General features: G+C 30.4%; 3 protein-coding genes across 4 annotated transcripts in view; all 3 read left to right on the forward strand.

The window, feature by feature from the left end:
* Nucleotides 1-2,572: 2,572 nt before the first annotated feature.
* LOC111242128 lies at nucleotides 2,573-4,094 on the forward strand. Its single transcript, XM_022784454.1, has one exon. It carries the CDS (start codon nucleotides 2,876-2,878, stop codon nucleotides 3,191-3,193), a length of 318 nt encoding a protein of 105 aa, XP_022640175.1. The 5' UTR covers nucleotides 2,573-2,875; the 3' UTR covers nucleotides 3,194-4,094.
* Nucleotides 4,095-7,469: 3,375 nt separating this feature from the next.
* LOC106767869 (uncharacterized protein At3g61260) lies at nucleotides 7,470-9,835 on the forward strand. Of its 2 annotated transcripts, none has more exons than XM_014652826.2 (6): nucleotides 7,470-7,536; nucleotides 7,704-7,784; nucleotides 8,216-8,461; nucleotides 8,676-9,045; nucleotides 9,232-9,313; nucleotides 9,450-9,835. In XM_014652826.2, the coding sequence occupies exons 3-6, from the start codon at nucleotides 8,263-8,265 to the stop codon at nucleotides 9,642-9,644; spliced, it is 846 nt and encodes a 281-aa protein (XP_014508312.1). In that variant the 5' UTR covers nucleotides 7,470-7,536; nucleotides 7,704-7,784; nucleotides 8,216-8,262; the 3' UTR covers nucleotides 9,645-9,835. The 2 variants fall into 2 exon arrangements, with proteins under 2 accessions (XP_014508312.1, XP_014508311.1); XM_014652825.2 differs by having other exon boundaries at nucleotides 7,472-7,536; nucleotides 7,684-7,784.
* Nucleotides 9,836-13,668: 3,833 nt separating this feature from the next.
* The window catches only part of LOC106766108 (protein ALP1-like), a 3,457-nt gene continuing 1,905 nt past the window's right edge, over nucleotides 13,669-15,220 (forward strand). Inside the window, exons 1-4 of the mRNA XM_014650868.1 lie at nucleotides 13,669-13,807; nucleotides 13,939-14,003; nucleotides 14,176-14,180; nucleotides 15,042-15,100. Coding sequence (XP_014506354.1) covers nucleotides 13,669-13,807; nucleotides 13,939-14,003; nucleotides 14,176-14,180; nucleotides 15,042-15,100 — 268 coding nt within the window. The remainder of the gene's footprint in view (nucleotides 13,808-13,938; nucleotides 14,004-14,175; nucleotides 14,181-15,041; nucleotides 15,101-15,220) is intronic.

Consider the following 15,220-nt stretch of genomic DNA (forward strand, 5'->3'; position numbering starts at 1 on the left):
AAATTATAGATATTATATGTAAAAAAAAGATACATGTATATAAACATTTTTCTAGAAATTTAGAACAAAATTTTACCATTTATTAAGTAATTTGAAAAGAAAAAAATATATTCAACAACGAAAATAACATTGAATCAAACTTATTTAAGAAAATATATCTAACTTCAAATTTAAGTCATGTAAATGCTCCATGCCATGTAAATGCTCCATTAATGTAGAGAGAGAAAGAGAAAGATTGCTAAGGAGAGTGGGGAGGTGTAGGGTATTTTTGGAATAAAAGAAAATAGTGGGGAGGTGTAAAATATTTTTGAAATAAATTAAATTAATGGGGAGGTACAGGTTTCACTTGGGGAGGTGTAGGGAGCAACAGTCAAAATATTATATTGTAATGAATATTATAAATTACTAATGAATTCACCAATGAATTTTATTAATGGACTCATTATTGATTGATATTTTTGTTGATAATAAAAATTTTAATTTACTAATAAATCTATTATCGTTGTTAGTAATTAAAATTCTAAAATTCATCAGTAAAATCCATCTATAAGTTTTATTTTACTAATATTTGTTTTTTGTCGATAATTTGACATTTTCTTGTAAAGACTAACCATCTTATTGCTTTAGTGTCCATCCTTTCATTTTCATAATTAGGGCTTGAGCGACAACCAATTCATTAAAAAAAAATTCAACATGTTCTAGAAACTCATCCACCACTTTTGGACACTTGAGTGTTCAACTAACATTGAAGTATTCAATTAGTGCTTGCCTAAAACACAAGTCACTTACACATGTTCAAGATATGTGTACCTCTTTTACACTAATCTTAAGGATTTAAAGTAACATTTGAACCATAAATAAGTCATATCACTTGAACAACTTCTCCAATGTTTTAGTGATATGCTTCCAAGTCATCACTTATGTTATACAACATTTGCATGAATAACCAACATACTTGCATGACGTGAGGGGATAAATGTAATTATTGCAAATTGTTTAGGCTTTGTCTTAATGCCAACACATCACTTGAAGAACAACCAAAACTCATCTTACACAACATTTTCAAAGGTTTTCTCATCATCAACAACAAAGCTATGCACTCTAAATTCAATATTTAGACTATAATTATATCCAAAACAACAAATAAATCATTACCACTACAAGAATTTCATAAATTACCAACAAAATACTATTGATGGAAATTAATCAATCAATAAACTAAAATTTATTCATTGGATTTTCAAATAGATTTCACATTTTAATTTATCCACGAATATTTTCATTGGTAACTTGTGGCAAAATTCAGGAGAATTATCAGTTAGTAAATTATAATTCTTATTACTAACAGATATTTTCATTGATACATTATCATCACAATTATCGACGATCTCATATTTTCGGTAAATCTATTGATGAATTTTTTTATATTAAGAGAAGATTGGTGAGAAGAAGAAGAGGAAGAAGTGGTGAGGTAGTGAGGTGAAGGCTTGTTGGTGACACATACATGCAGGACGCATGTGACAATGACAGTGATTGTAAAAGTTAGAGAAGGAAGTGGAGGAGGAAGAAAAGGTGGAGGAAGAGAAAATACTTGCCCAAAGTTGAAAATGACCTGAAGGTGGTGGTGGTAATACAAGAAAGACAATGAGGAGGAAAACCGTCCATAATATTTTGCAAAACTGCTTTTTCCAGCATTTTTTACAACTGTGAGAAACATATTTTTCAAGAGTTAAAATCGTCGATAACGCTAAAAATAACTCTTAGGAAAATTACATATTTTGGCCTTAGAAAGTTTAATACTAAGAGTGTGTAGCATCATAACTATCTTAATCTCTATATAGAATTATATATAGTCTCTTCACTTTCAAACATCATAAGAGTTATACTATATTTTCCATTACTAGAAAGTGGTTCCTCCTTCAAAAATACAAAGATATAATTTTTGAGGAATAAAAATGGAGTTCCTCCTTAAAAAAATAGAAATAGATGTAAACGTTGAAGAGTAAGTGATTCCTCTCAAAGAAAAATACGAAGATGTAATTGTTGAGGAGTAAGTGACTCCTCTTAAAAAGAAAAAGAGAAACGCAAAGATGTAAACAAAATGAAAATAAGGTTGGTCTCAAAATTTACCCAAGACTTTAGAAAAAAAAAAAAACTAATATGATTGAATGTATTCATAAAATGTCGAGACATAATATGATTCATAAATGCATTATTACTTGTTGAGAGAGTCCAAGAGACAACATTTACTGTTTGAGTGTAAAATAGTAAAATAGTAAAATCTGTAAACGAAACACAGCTGAAGTCTTTGGATGCATTGAGAAATTTTTCATAGAAAGATTACCACAAAACACGAATTTAATAAGAAAATAAAGAACCATTTCTAAATCTTTGTTTTTATCTCCTCATTCTTTCTTCTTCCGTTGTTTACGGATATAGAATGAAATAATTTGATGATTTTATGCTTACTATAAAATTAGCAAAGATGAAAATGTAAATGATAGACATTTGTGTAAGTTCCTTTTTTATTAACCAATGAATGGTTAGCACCTTGATGTGAAGTTTGAAATGAGAATGATTGATCCTAAAATATAGCATTCCACTGAGTGTTTTTGTGAACTGAGGTGTTGACAAAGGAGGCAGAAGCATTTGAATTGGATGTAAAGTGTACTTGCAAGGTGAGCACAAAGTTATATAGATGCGCATAACACTTCCATATAAACTTCGTGACTGGTTTGATGAGAGATGGTGATTGCTGACAAAACACCATTAATTGGAGAGTTGAGAGTGAGCCCCCCTCCATTTTCAAAGCAATTATATCACTTCATGTGTCTCTTGCTTTGCATTTAAACAATCACACACACTCACTTCGCTAATGTCACCCTTCTTCTTCCTCTTTTTTCCATCACTTTCTCACCTTTTCCCTACCCCAAAATCTCTATCTCTTTTCTCCTCACACACCCTCTTCACCATGAAGACCTCTCTTTCTTCACTCATCATCATCATCCTCTTTCTCTTCTTTCTCTCCTCACCTTCTTCAACCAACAACCACTACTGTGATTCTTTTCCCCACACCAGACCACGATCTTTGTGCATTGGCCTTCAAAGAATGCACCACCAACCCCTTCTTGATCCAAGATTCGCCCAAGAGAAGAGGCGAGTTCCCACTGGCCCCAACCCTCTTCACAACTAGTTCAACCCCTACTATACTATACCACCATAAGCTATCTTTCTTTAATTTCCACCCTTTTAACATACACAGACCAAACCCCATTTTCTTCTCTACTCATACTTTCTTACCATCATCACCACCTTTCTTCATATCACTACTATCTATAAACTTGCTCAACACCCATCAAAGCAAGAAGAATGGCTGCAGAAAGACACAATCTCTTGCAGAGAATGCCTCTCCTTCCGCTTATATTCCATTTCTTTAGTTCTTGAAATGTTCAATCTTTTTCTCACTTTTAGCTTTTCCTTTCCTTTAATTTTATATGCGACCAAATGGGTATATGTTAACCACCGAGTTTGGTGGAAGTAGCCGAGTCTTACTTGAAGAGAGTTTCATCGCCTGTTAAAAATATTTATATATATAGCGTTGGTAATTAGTGAAAGAAAAAAAAAGGGATATATATATATATATATATATATATATATATATGTATGGTATAACGTTATATAGTTTGTGTTGAGGAGTGTTGTGTCAGTTTGGTGTGGAGACAATGCAGAGGCATTTCCATGTTTGTTTTTGGAGGTGGCGAAAGTGGAAGAGTAGAGGAAGAAGAAGAAGAGAGTGTGAGAGTTGTTGAAGAAAGAAGAGATGAATCTGAAAACAAGCATGGAAATGGTAAGAGAATATGGTTGGGAGGAGAATTGAGTTGGACCCACGAGTTTCATTAATGTGGAGCCACCGAAAGTGCAGGGTGCATCCATTTATGACTCCTGCACCAGTTCTTGAGGTCAGAATACGCTCATTCTTCGTGCCTTCTTAGTCAACCACAGATTTTTATTTTATTTTTTTAATATTTATTATCTTCATGTATAGTTTGCAGTTGCTCTTTCAATTGAATTCAATTAATGAGCATCCATATATATGGAACTCCTCTCTTTTGCTTTCCTTCTTGTTTCTTTATTTCAGAACTGTTACTTTCTCATCCTTATCAACATTTTCATATCAAACTATACTCTAACTTTAAATTTTTCACTAAATTCTAATATGAACTAATTTACATATTTTCTAATGTGAACAATATGGAATGTATAAATAGAAAACATCTTCTGATTTAACTAATCTTATCAGAATACGTTTTTAATAAGATCTAATCATATATAGTAAACAATAAAATTGATATTTATGGATATACTGCATTTTTTTTTTATGTTTCTTAATAAGATGGAATCTTTGACACATTTTCTTATTTCAGATTTTCTACATTAAACCGTAAATTTAATATGAAGAGAAATTTAGGTTCTTTGAATGAAAAGAGAAAGGTAGAAGGAAAATAAATTTAAATATGCGTAGAAAAGTAGGTAAAAAAAATTATTAATGGTAATGTTTTTTCACCTTAATAAAAGCCGGGGTTAAATGGACCCTACATATCATATAAAGATAAATAGATGAATTTATAGAATTAAAACCAAGTGAAATTGTTTTTTAAAAAAATTGAGCTTTCTGAAAGACAGAAAACTCGAAATAGTGTCATACACTAAACAGTTTCCCTTTCTTGCATTTTGTGTCTGCAACAGAAACATAAACATTTGTGTCAACTTTTGTTTTATATTGAAATTGTTATTATTATTATTAGTAGTATTATTACAATAACAAAAGACTTTATTCTTCTCTCCTGTCTACATACATAACTTCATTCCTTTAATTTATACCAATAATGCTAATTAACAAAGGATATTAATTATGATTTAGTTTGTATAGTTTTCTTAATAAACATTAATGAAACGGAATGAAAAACCTAATCAGAATTTCTACATAATATTTTATATTTTTGTGGTCAAAAACCTCGTATAGCTTACAAATTTGTATAATCTAGGCTTAAAAATCCTTGGAACAATCTTGTGATCTGGATTGGTCAAAGTGAAGTTAATATATATGGTGAAAAGTTGTGCTCATGTATGCATGCATTCAATACCATTAACTTTTTTACAAACATTGCCAAATGCATTTATTTGTTGAATTATTGTATCGATGTACGTATGATGCATCCCTCACTTTTTTATAATTTTATTTCGAAAAGTCCATCTTCATTTAAATTATTTAACCAGTCCTTCATTTAATTAATTAAATCCTTTTAAAAATGTTAAGAAATAAACTTGATACACAACATGATACTAGATATTATTAATGTTATGTATAAAACTAACTTGTAGTCTTGACATGAGATCTTCAATAAAAGATTTATTATACTTTTTACCTACAATACAAAAATCTTATACAATTTCACTTTAATAATGTTTTTTTGTTAACTTCTTTAAAAAATTATATTTTAATCTAAACAAAATATTTCTTCTATTTTCATAACACATTCATCTTATAATAAGTGAAAAATGTACATATTTGTGTTTATTTTTTTGTATAAAAAAATATTACATATTATTACGATTATAAAACTAAACTTAAATCATTTGTATAATTTTATTGTAAATAATTTTTAATTTTTTTATAAATATACTTTTATTATAAATAATTATTTTAGTTTAAAAATAGTTAAATTTTAGAGAAAAAGTCAATCAACAAAAAAAAGGTTAAATTCAAGAAAAAATGGTTGTGTAGAAAGTAAAATTTAGTAAAACAATTATATGGATTAAAAAAAATACTTAAAGGATAAAATTGGAAATATGAAAGAGATTTTTTTTATATATAATTATAGGTAGTATAGATGATATATATCATAAATTTATAACCTTATATATGATATTTATCATGTCTAACAGACAAGTTTAGATTATTTTAATCAAAGATTGATTTTCTAGTTGAGTTTAAAATTGTGATTAAAAGTGTTTTTCTTTTGAAATAAACAAACGTGATAATTGAGTATAAAAATTAAAATAGAAAACAAATTTTATTACCTTTTAGACCATAACATAAAAGGTATATATATGTAGAGAGTAACCCTTTCTGCCTTCGGTGCATACATGTGACTACATTTATCCCAACTTTGTTAATAATAAATATAGACACACTTTTTTTCTTTTCTTCCTCTAATGTCACTGTTTTGTAAGAAATAAAAAATAAAGATAAAAATATAAGCTTCTCACATGTCTAAGAAGAATGAGAATTTATTTTGAAGGAAAAATTTAAGAAAATCTTAAATATGTTAGGTGATATTATAAGGATCAATCATTTTTGTTTATGACATTCTGTGTTTTGGTATTTTTGTTTATAATTTTATATTTAAATAATGACTTAAATGATAGAAAAAAAAATTTAAACTTTTTAAATTTTGACTATTAAATCATGTAAGATTATTAAGTATGGTAAGAATAAAATTTGAATGAAAAGTTTTTAAATAAATTTAAATTATGAATTTATTAGTTATTTTATTATATAAAATAATTTCAAATTTAATCTAAAAGGGTGTATATTTAAAAAATTTCATATCTCTAATATTTAAAATTTATGGTTTTCTTTCCACATTTGGTCAAGATATCATTTGCTCAGTTTCAATAAGAATATTCGGTTCAACTAGTTCAAAATTCCATCCGTTTCAATAATATTTTTCAGTTGATATCGGCAAAGATTGTTATAAATTTTTGTGTTTAAATTTTTAGTTTATGTTGATCAAAGTTGTTTTCAACTAATATTGGTAATAATATAAGTTAAAGTTATTTTTCAACTGAAATTAATTAGTATTTTCTCTACTAATGATACGATTATTTTTCTATTATTACTACTTCAAATTGTTATTAATAAGATTAATATGAATAATTTTTTAAATCATAAAGAAACCCATTGATAAAGACATTGTGAAAATGAGTAGTTGTTCACACCTTATTCCTTTGGAACTTCCACATGCTAATGCATTAAATGTTTAAAGCCATGCAAGAAAAAACAAACTATGTATATTTACTTTAGTTTTTACAAATTTATTGGGAGAAATATTTAGAAAGAGAAATATTCTTTCACACACCTTAATTTTTTAAATTCATTTTATATTATCTTTAATTACGTTTTACTTTTTTCTTTTTTAAAAAACTATAAAATTTTACATTTGAATCATTTTATTTTTATATTCTGTGTTAAATGAACGTGATGGTATTATTAACAGTTTAGAAAATGTGATGAAGAAGAGGAAGTAAGATCCCATGCTTAATGGAAAGTTTTCAAAGAAGAAAAGAATACCTGTCTTCCACTGCAAGGCACTTAATTCAGTTCCAAACCAGACAACACATGCAAAGTATATTTATTCCCTTTCAAATAAGCTTCAATCACTTTACTTTATTACAAAGCACTGCCAATAAAAAGGAAGTCAGAGATCACAAAAATTCTTCCTATACAATGGAAACTTTGATGAAGCAAATAAGGTTAGCAATTCTTGCTTTTACCCTCTTCAAATCTTGTAATTTTTTGTAATTTCCACAACAATCAATTACACCATGCAGTTCTGCTGAAAATTGCTGTCTAAGTTTTGGTCCATGAATATTGTGTATGTGCTGAAAACTTTTTGCTAGAGTGAAATTAACTGGTGCAGAGGAAGAAGAGAACAAAGCTGATCTTGGTGGCAGCAGGGATCAGAAACTTATTACAACACAGAAAACCCCATCCTTCAAAGGTGATGTAATTTTTCCCATGCAGGCTTTATTAATAATACTGATAATAATAAGTATTTAACGGAGAAATACAACAACAAAGGAAGGAGCTCAGAATTTGGGATAAACAAAATTAGAGTTTTGACATGCATGTTTTGTTTTGTCTATCTTCAGAAAAACTAATGTTGTTCAGTTTCATATTTCATGCTACAATAAAATAAAATAAAAAAGTCATGTAATTTTGTCGTGAAAGCTTTTTACATTCTCGAACAATCATGATAATATATTGTTACACCTATCCTTAAAATTGATAAACTCATGATAATAAATTTGCATTCATGATAACTTTTCTGCATAACAAGTTCCCTCCAAGTGAAAATGCTAACAGATAAAGAAGCTGTTCATCTTCTTTCTATGGCTGATAATTAACAAACTAAAGTGAGATTTTCCACAGATAAGAAAAAGGTTCAGAGCTGGTTCCAGAGACAATTCTCAAGAAACATGAGTCATGACTATGACACAGAAATGGAGCATGCCACAGCAGTAGCTGCTGCTGCATATGCAATTTTTTCTCAAGAGGTTTCACTAATTCCACAGCAAAAGAAAATGAGAGAGACACCTTTGAGCAGAGGCAAAAGCAAGGTGGATGATAGAAAGCCTCCATTTTCTCAGTTTGGTAGCACATCCAGACAGTTCTCAGGTACGTACAGTACTTAAAAATCATCAAATTAACCTCATTTATTTAAAAAACAAAACTTTGAGTATTGTAGTGAAAACTAATTGAATGTGAATTATGTTTAACACCAAAACATTATTCATTTTGAAACGGCGTAATATGTAATAATCTCTGCAATGCTTCACATGCATGGATACTTATTTAAACCCCCAAATGACAAAAAGTAAAAATGGTACAGTGGATATAAAGAGGCCTGAAAAAGGCATGACCCCTGCCTCATCAATGAGAAGAAGTTCAACTTTTGGTGAAAAGTTAAAGAGTAATTCTGATGGTAAAAAACCTGAGATCCAACCCCCCAAAAGGACCCCAACTTTTGATGATGAGAACTTGGTGAACACAGGTGAAACAAAACCTGAGACCCCACGTGTAAAAAGTCCTCCACTGGTTCATCAGCCGGAGCCTATAAAGGTGGAGCCTTTAAAGGTGGAACCTTTAAGGCCGCCGCCGCCTCCACCACCACTGATCGGGCAGAATTCGGCAAGACCACGTGTCAATGAAACAAAAGCAGATGTTTGGGAGAGAGAGGAGCTGGAAAAGATCAAAGAAAGGTATATACTTGTCACACTGTAGGATGAACATGTTTTAACCTTTTTTTTTTTTCACAAAAAGACAAATTAGAATGCTGTCTTTAACATCTTATATCTTTTACATTAAATTAAAAGCTTTATGTTACTGTAGCTCTTAAAAGCTGTTTGTAAATTGATTTGTGGATTGATGCTCTGCATAATTATCAGGTACGAGAAGTTGTTGGAAACAATAGAGTCATGGGAAAAGAGGAAGAAGGCGAAAGCAATACGCAAGTTAAACAAGCTTCAGGTGAAGTTTCTTGCTTAAAATTTTGATTACCCATATCATCTAAATAATACATGCATGCTTATTGAAAATTGTATTATACATTGAAGAAATTATTATAAAGTATGAACTAAATTAGAATGAATGGATTTGCATGCAGCATGGTGACAGTGAAAGAAAAAGGGCAAAAGCTTTGAAGAAATATGAAGAGAAGATGAACTACATAAATCAAATTGCAGGGGGAGCCAGAGCTCAAGCAGAGGAAAGGCGAAGGAATGAAGTGCTCAAAGCAAAAGAGAAGGCAAACATAATTAGAACAACAGGCAAGATTCCAGGGCCATGTTCCTGCTTCTAACAAAACCAATTATATTTGTGTGTATATATTACATAACATCACTGAGTTTGGGTTTAACAGAAAGGATTATGTAATTATTTATTACACATTTATGTGATTTCTAACTGTACAACTCTTCTGTAGTGGGATAATTTTCCATACCACATAAAAAGGGAAAAGATTTTATGTAAAACAGAACATACATAGGCTAATATTGGTGTAAATCTGTTTCAGTTTTCTTGCTTGCTTTTCAGATTAGATTACCATACTTTCTTTCAGAATGGGACAAATTTAAACCCTCTATCTTAAAAACTAAGCTTTGGTGAGTTAAGAAGGGAGTTTTAGGTAAACAAAATAGCTTAAAGTAACTACTTCTATGATTTTCTTAACATCTCAGTTGTTTAAATTACATAATATCATCAATTCTAAATATAGGACAATAATGGTACATCAAAGTGTAGTGCTGATGTTACCTTAAAAGTGGCTAACCAGAATCGAAAAGAAAAAAAAAAAGGTTGTCAGTATAACTTGATTCAATCTTAGATTGATGAAGTTCCTGTTTGCTACCATTGGAGATTGTTGGAGAAGAGAAAAGATAGAGAGAAGAAAGGAAGGAAAAAAAGAAAAACAGAAAAGAGGAGAATCATCACTACAGGAAACATGTTTCATAGTGGTGATCAATCAAGAGAACAGAGGATGGAGAAAGATGAAAAAAAATGTTGCAAAGATTTGTTATATGAACAATCCATAGGCTTTTAAAAGTTTTTTTAACAATTTTATTTTAACAATTTTTTTATTAATGTATATGTAGTAATTATGATTAGTCCGTTTTAATTTTTTTTTAAAATATAAATCCAAACATATCAATAGAATGATTAGATTAGATGTGTCTTGTTATAAAAAATTATTAAAAAAAATTATTAAAATATTTTGATGCTCTTAATAAATAAACAAGCCCCTCAGGGATGGATGTCACTGTGATAGCAAAGTCTTTGAAGTTGAAAATGTGAGTGTGACTTTTTGGTGATTTTATAATGATTGCCTTAAGAGGATGATGTCTTGAGAAGTAAAAAGGTTTTGTGTTTATGATCACTTAGATCAATGGAATCTAACATGAGAATTCTTCTGAAATGCTTCCAAAACTTTAAATATAAGTGAGTTAATTCAATTAGGATAATTAAACTATTGAATGTAATTCTTTTGTCAGAGGGAAACAATACAAGTGTTGAGTGTTGGTGAGTGTTGGTGTTTCTCTTCTTTTTCCTATTTCTACATTTTTTTATTTTGAGTTAAAACAATTTTTTCTAAATTGAAAGATAAATTAACATTATCTTGACATATCTTTAAAAATATACAAGTTTATTAAATGTTCTATCTTCGATTCAAAGTAAATGCCTCATCCAATTTTCAAATTCTTCGAAATTCAATTCAGCCATTCACTTGAACTTAATTTTTGTTTCTAACAATAATGAAATGAAGTAGATCATTATTTTATTTAAAACATAAATAATGTGAGTGTTTATTTTAAAAATTATAACTGACGTAACTGGTATTTAGTATAATCTTAAGAAAGATAGGTATAATATCTTAGTCACCACAAAAAATTCAATAATTTATAAGAACAAACATTTCAATGATAATCTCTTATTCGTGACACAATTTCTAACTAATTAACAATGATTTGAAAAAGATCTATATTTGTTTGGTATTAATATTAATAATAAATATTTTTAATTAATTCAATCATGTTGCTAAAAAATTTATAAAGTTGTGTTGGGTATCATAATAATAACACAAGTACATACAACTAAAATTAAAATTAAAAGGATTAAAACATATAATAGACAATGTAATTTTATTAAAGGAAGAAAATTTTGCACACCTTAGTTTTAAGAAGAAAACAATTACAATCTCTCTTTAAAAAAACAAATACAAAAAAAAAACTAATATTTTCTCACTTAAATGAGAAACTAATATTTTCTAGTAATTTTTCTAGGAAGCACTAAAGAAAAAAAAAAAAAAAAAACACTTTAGAATGTGTTCCTAAAGAAATATTGGACTTTTTTTTTATCATTAAAAGTAAGCTACAAGGATAAGTTCGTATCTATGTAAGACTTCTTAAAATAAATTTCTACCTGTGTGGAACTTTTCTTCTCACATTCTTTCACTTGAAGATTTTGAAAAAATTAATCAAATCTTCACACCATGTTTTATTCTTTGTCATCATGTTGTTTATTTTTTTTTATAGACCACAGTAGAATCGAATTCACATAAACTTGTCAAAATTGGCTTTGTCATAACATCTTTTAGGTTTTCATACTCTCCTTCTCTACTACATCTCAAACAAAGTGGTAACGCAAACTTATGTGTTGTGTCCTAGATTGAAAGGCAAAATTCCTTGTAATTTGCAAGGTACTTTAATTGTCGAATATACGACAAGCACTTGTTGCTTGGGCCCGAGTTCCTTCATCAATCTTTGAATCCAATTGGCTTCCTTGCACACTTCAGCAGTTGTCATGTACTTAACTTCTATAGTAAACAAAGCTACAACATCTTATAACTTAGCCAACTTATTGTACCTCCCACAAGTGTAAACACATAGTTAGTAGTAGATCTCCTTTTATCAATATCACATGCAAAATCTAAATTACCATAGAACTAATTCTAATCCTCTAAAACATAATGCAACACCCGAGGTTCCTTTGATGTATCTAAGGATCCTTTTAACAATTCTTCCATGCTCTCTCCACCATGATTTGCCATGAACCTACTAATCACTTCCACTACTTGTGCAATATCTGTTCTTTTAAAAATAATAACATACATAAGGCTACCCATTCATTATCTTCCACATCAGATTGTGATGTCCATGAGTTTGTTTCAATCGTCACAAGTCAATTCTCCTTTCTAAAAATTGTCTTCATCTTTAGTTTCTACAATTAAAAATTATTCTCATTGAACTTCTCTATATTATATTTTGATATCATGACTATAAAATCGACTTATACACAAAGATGGAATACCGTGAACCAGTAGACCAAATAATTCCCACGAAAGAAAGGTGGGTCATTGATGGACACACTTAAATATCATACTAGTTCACTCTATCTATCCTAACAACATTATTATAATAACAATAGTAGCGAAATATAATCAGATGGACCAAGCTTTGATACTATTATTAGGTATTATAGTAATAGCATAAGTACTCATAACTAAAATAAAAGGAACAAAATATATAATAAGTAAAGAATGTAATTTTATTAAAGAAAGAAAAAAAATTACACACTTTTTTTTCTAGTCCCAAAAAGAAAATCTCTTGAAAAAAAAAAAAACAAATACAAGAAGAACCTTAAGCGTGTGTTCGCTTGAACAGATAACACTGTTCAAGCGAATTTGGAAGCGCAGATTAAAATTCAAACCGTGTTCGCTTCTGTGAATTTCAGAGAATGGAAAAGCAGTGATTTGAGTGGATTTTGAAACTTTACACTGTTTGGTGGATCTCTCCAATATGCAAGGATTTGAGGTNATTTACACTTAAAAGACCGCAATGCCCTCTGCCAATCTTCAAAATTCCAACCCCTACCATATTAATAAAAAACCTAATATTCAAGTAAATATTAAAAAACTAAAAAGCATTGTATCAGCTGAAGGATAAAAACAGAAGCACTGCACTGTTGTTTCACGTGAACCTTTCACCATAGCTCTGTTCATTTACCCTGCCCATGTGATTTTCCAGTATGCATGCAGCCTGACCATGCTTATTCGGTCTCTTTTCAGTCCATAGCTGGTGCGCGTAGCTGGGGAGATTCGCTGGGAGATTCCTGTTTGACACAACCCTTCACTGCAAAGTAGAGAACCCTTATTTCAATTTGAAAAACAAGGTCTGAGACCATTAATAAAAGAGTGTGTTTGGTGTATGTATTAAAACCTGTGTTTTTATCAAGTGTAAGAACTTGGAGAGTGTGTGGTGCTTTGCAAGAACAATTTCAGTTTCTGTGTGTGTGGTGAAGAGGAGCACAAGAGTGGGAGCTTTGGAGAGGTAATGTTTCAATGCATTGTTTCAGTTTCAGTTTCTGTCCCATGGTTTTTGCAGATGGAAGAGGTGGTTGTAGAGAGTGCATGGAAGAAGCTTGATGATGCAGCAGTTGCAGGAAGAAGAATAACTTTCGAAGAAATTTCGGGTGAAGGAAGGACCCTTATCCGGATACGGTGTTAACGTATCCGGATCCAGGGTTTTAAAGGTTTGCACATGGTAGCTTATCCGGATACGTTCTTCGTGTATCTGGTTCCACGTTTTGTGTTTGTATGGCAGGGGTTGTTTCCGGCCCGTTGCAGTCACCGGTTGCCGATGGTTTCGTTCTCCGTCGCAACATTCATGTTTGTTTATGAGTGTGATATCATGTTGGAATCCATGCAGCCTCCATTAAGAGGAGGTCGGAGCAGTCCTTGCACGAGACAATATCCATGCACGATCGTGAGGAAGAAGAATGACGACACAACCAGCAGGAGTTGTTGCAGCACCCTAACCATTTTTTTTTCTGTGTTGCAGGTGAGGTTCGTGGCTCGTTGTGAAGGACTTTGGTGAAGCATCGTCGATCCTAAGAAAAGAGCATCGCGCATCGCAAGGTGGTGCACCATATTTGTGTGGTCTGTAGGTTAGGGAAGGTGGTGGACACTGATAAAAATCATTAGTCTGTTTAATTGGTATTATTTATGTGTAACCTTTTTTTGTTGATGGTGAAAGAAGTTGTTGTGTGGTTGGCAGTGTAAGAAACTCTTGTTAACATCTTCTGATTCCATTTCCAGTTTTTGAAAACAAGATATGGTGGGGGGTGGGTTGTGAATTTGGTGGATAGAGTTGCAACGTTGAGTTAAGTGGCAAGTTGATCCATATTTTTGTAAGTTGGAAACATTATTTATGGTTACTCTGCATTGTTCAATAATTTTATTTGATAAAAATTATAAATATGTTCATACGTTTGGTTTATGCTTGAAGGAAAATTGAGATTTCAATATATCTTCTTCAGAAAAGGAGAAGAATCTTTGTCTGACCTTACTGCCATTACAGTATAATTTGGTGTAAGCATTGATGCAAATGAAGATGTTCTTGACCATCTAAACCACTATCCACAAAAAAATTGTAATTATCAAGATTTGGAGCAAACTGCTTGCAATCTATATTGTTTGTCTGGTTCACATTGAAGGCAAAAAAGCCATAGTAATTGACAAAGGAGTCCCTCTGTGGAGGTAGGTATTGTACAAAATTGTGAATAAATTTTTTGTAAGTGTTAAGTCAGATAAGATATTAATGTAATTTTTTTTACAGGTTGGTTTTCGATTACTATCTTATTGGGATCTTACTGTCACTGCGTACTGAGTATTGGTGGAATTTTTGCTTGGATTCTTGTTTAAAAGCCTATTGAGTATTGTTCGAAATCTTGCTTGCTTGAAAGGATCATCGTTGTCTTCAAGAGGTATGTATGACATTGCTATATTTAATTAATACGAATGAATGTGTGGTTGTTGTACTGAATATATTTAATGTATTTTGTATAATTATTAGATGAATGCATGAATTATTTTAATTAGGATAT

The sequence above is a fragment of the Vigna radiata genome, chromosome 7 (assembly GCF_000741045.1).
Source record: "Vigna radiata var. radiata cultivar VC1973A chromosome 7, Vradiata_ver6, whole genome shotgun sequence".
Classification (NCBI taxonomy): domain Eukaryota; kingdom Viridiplantae; phylum Streptophyta; class Magnoliopsida; order Fabales; family Fabaceae; genus Vigna; species Vigna radiata.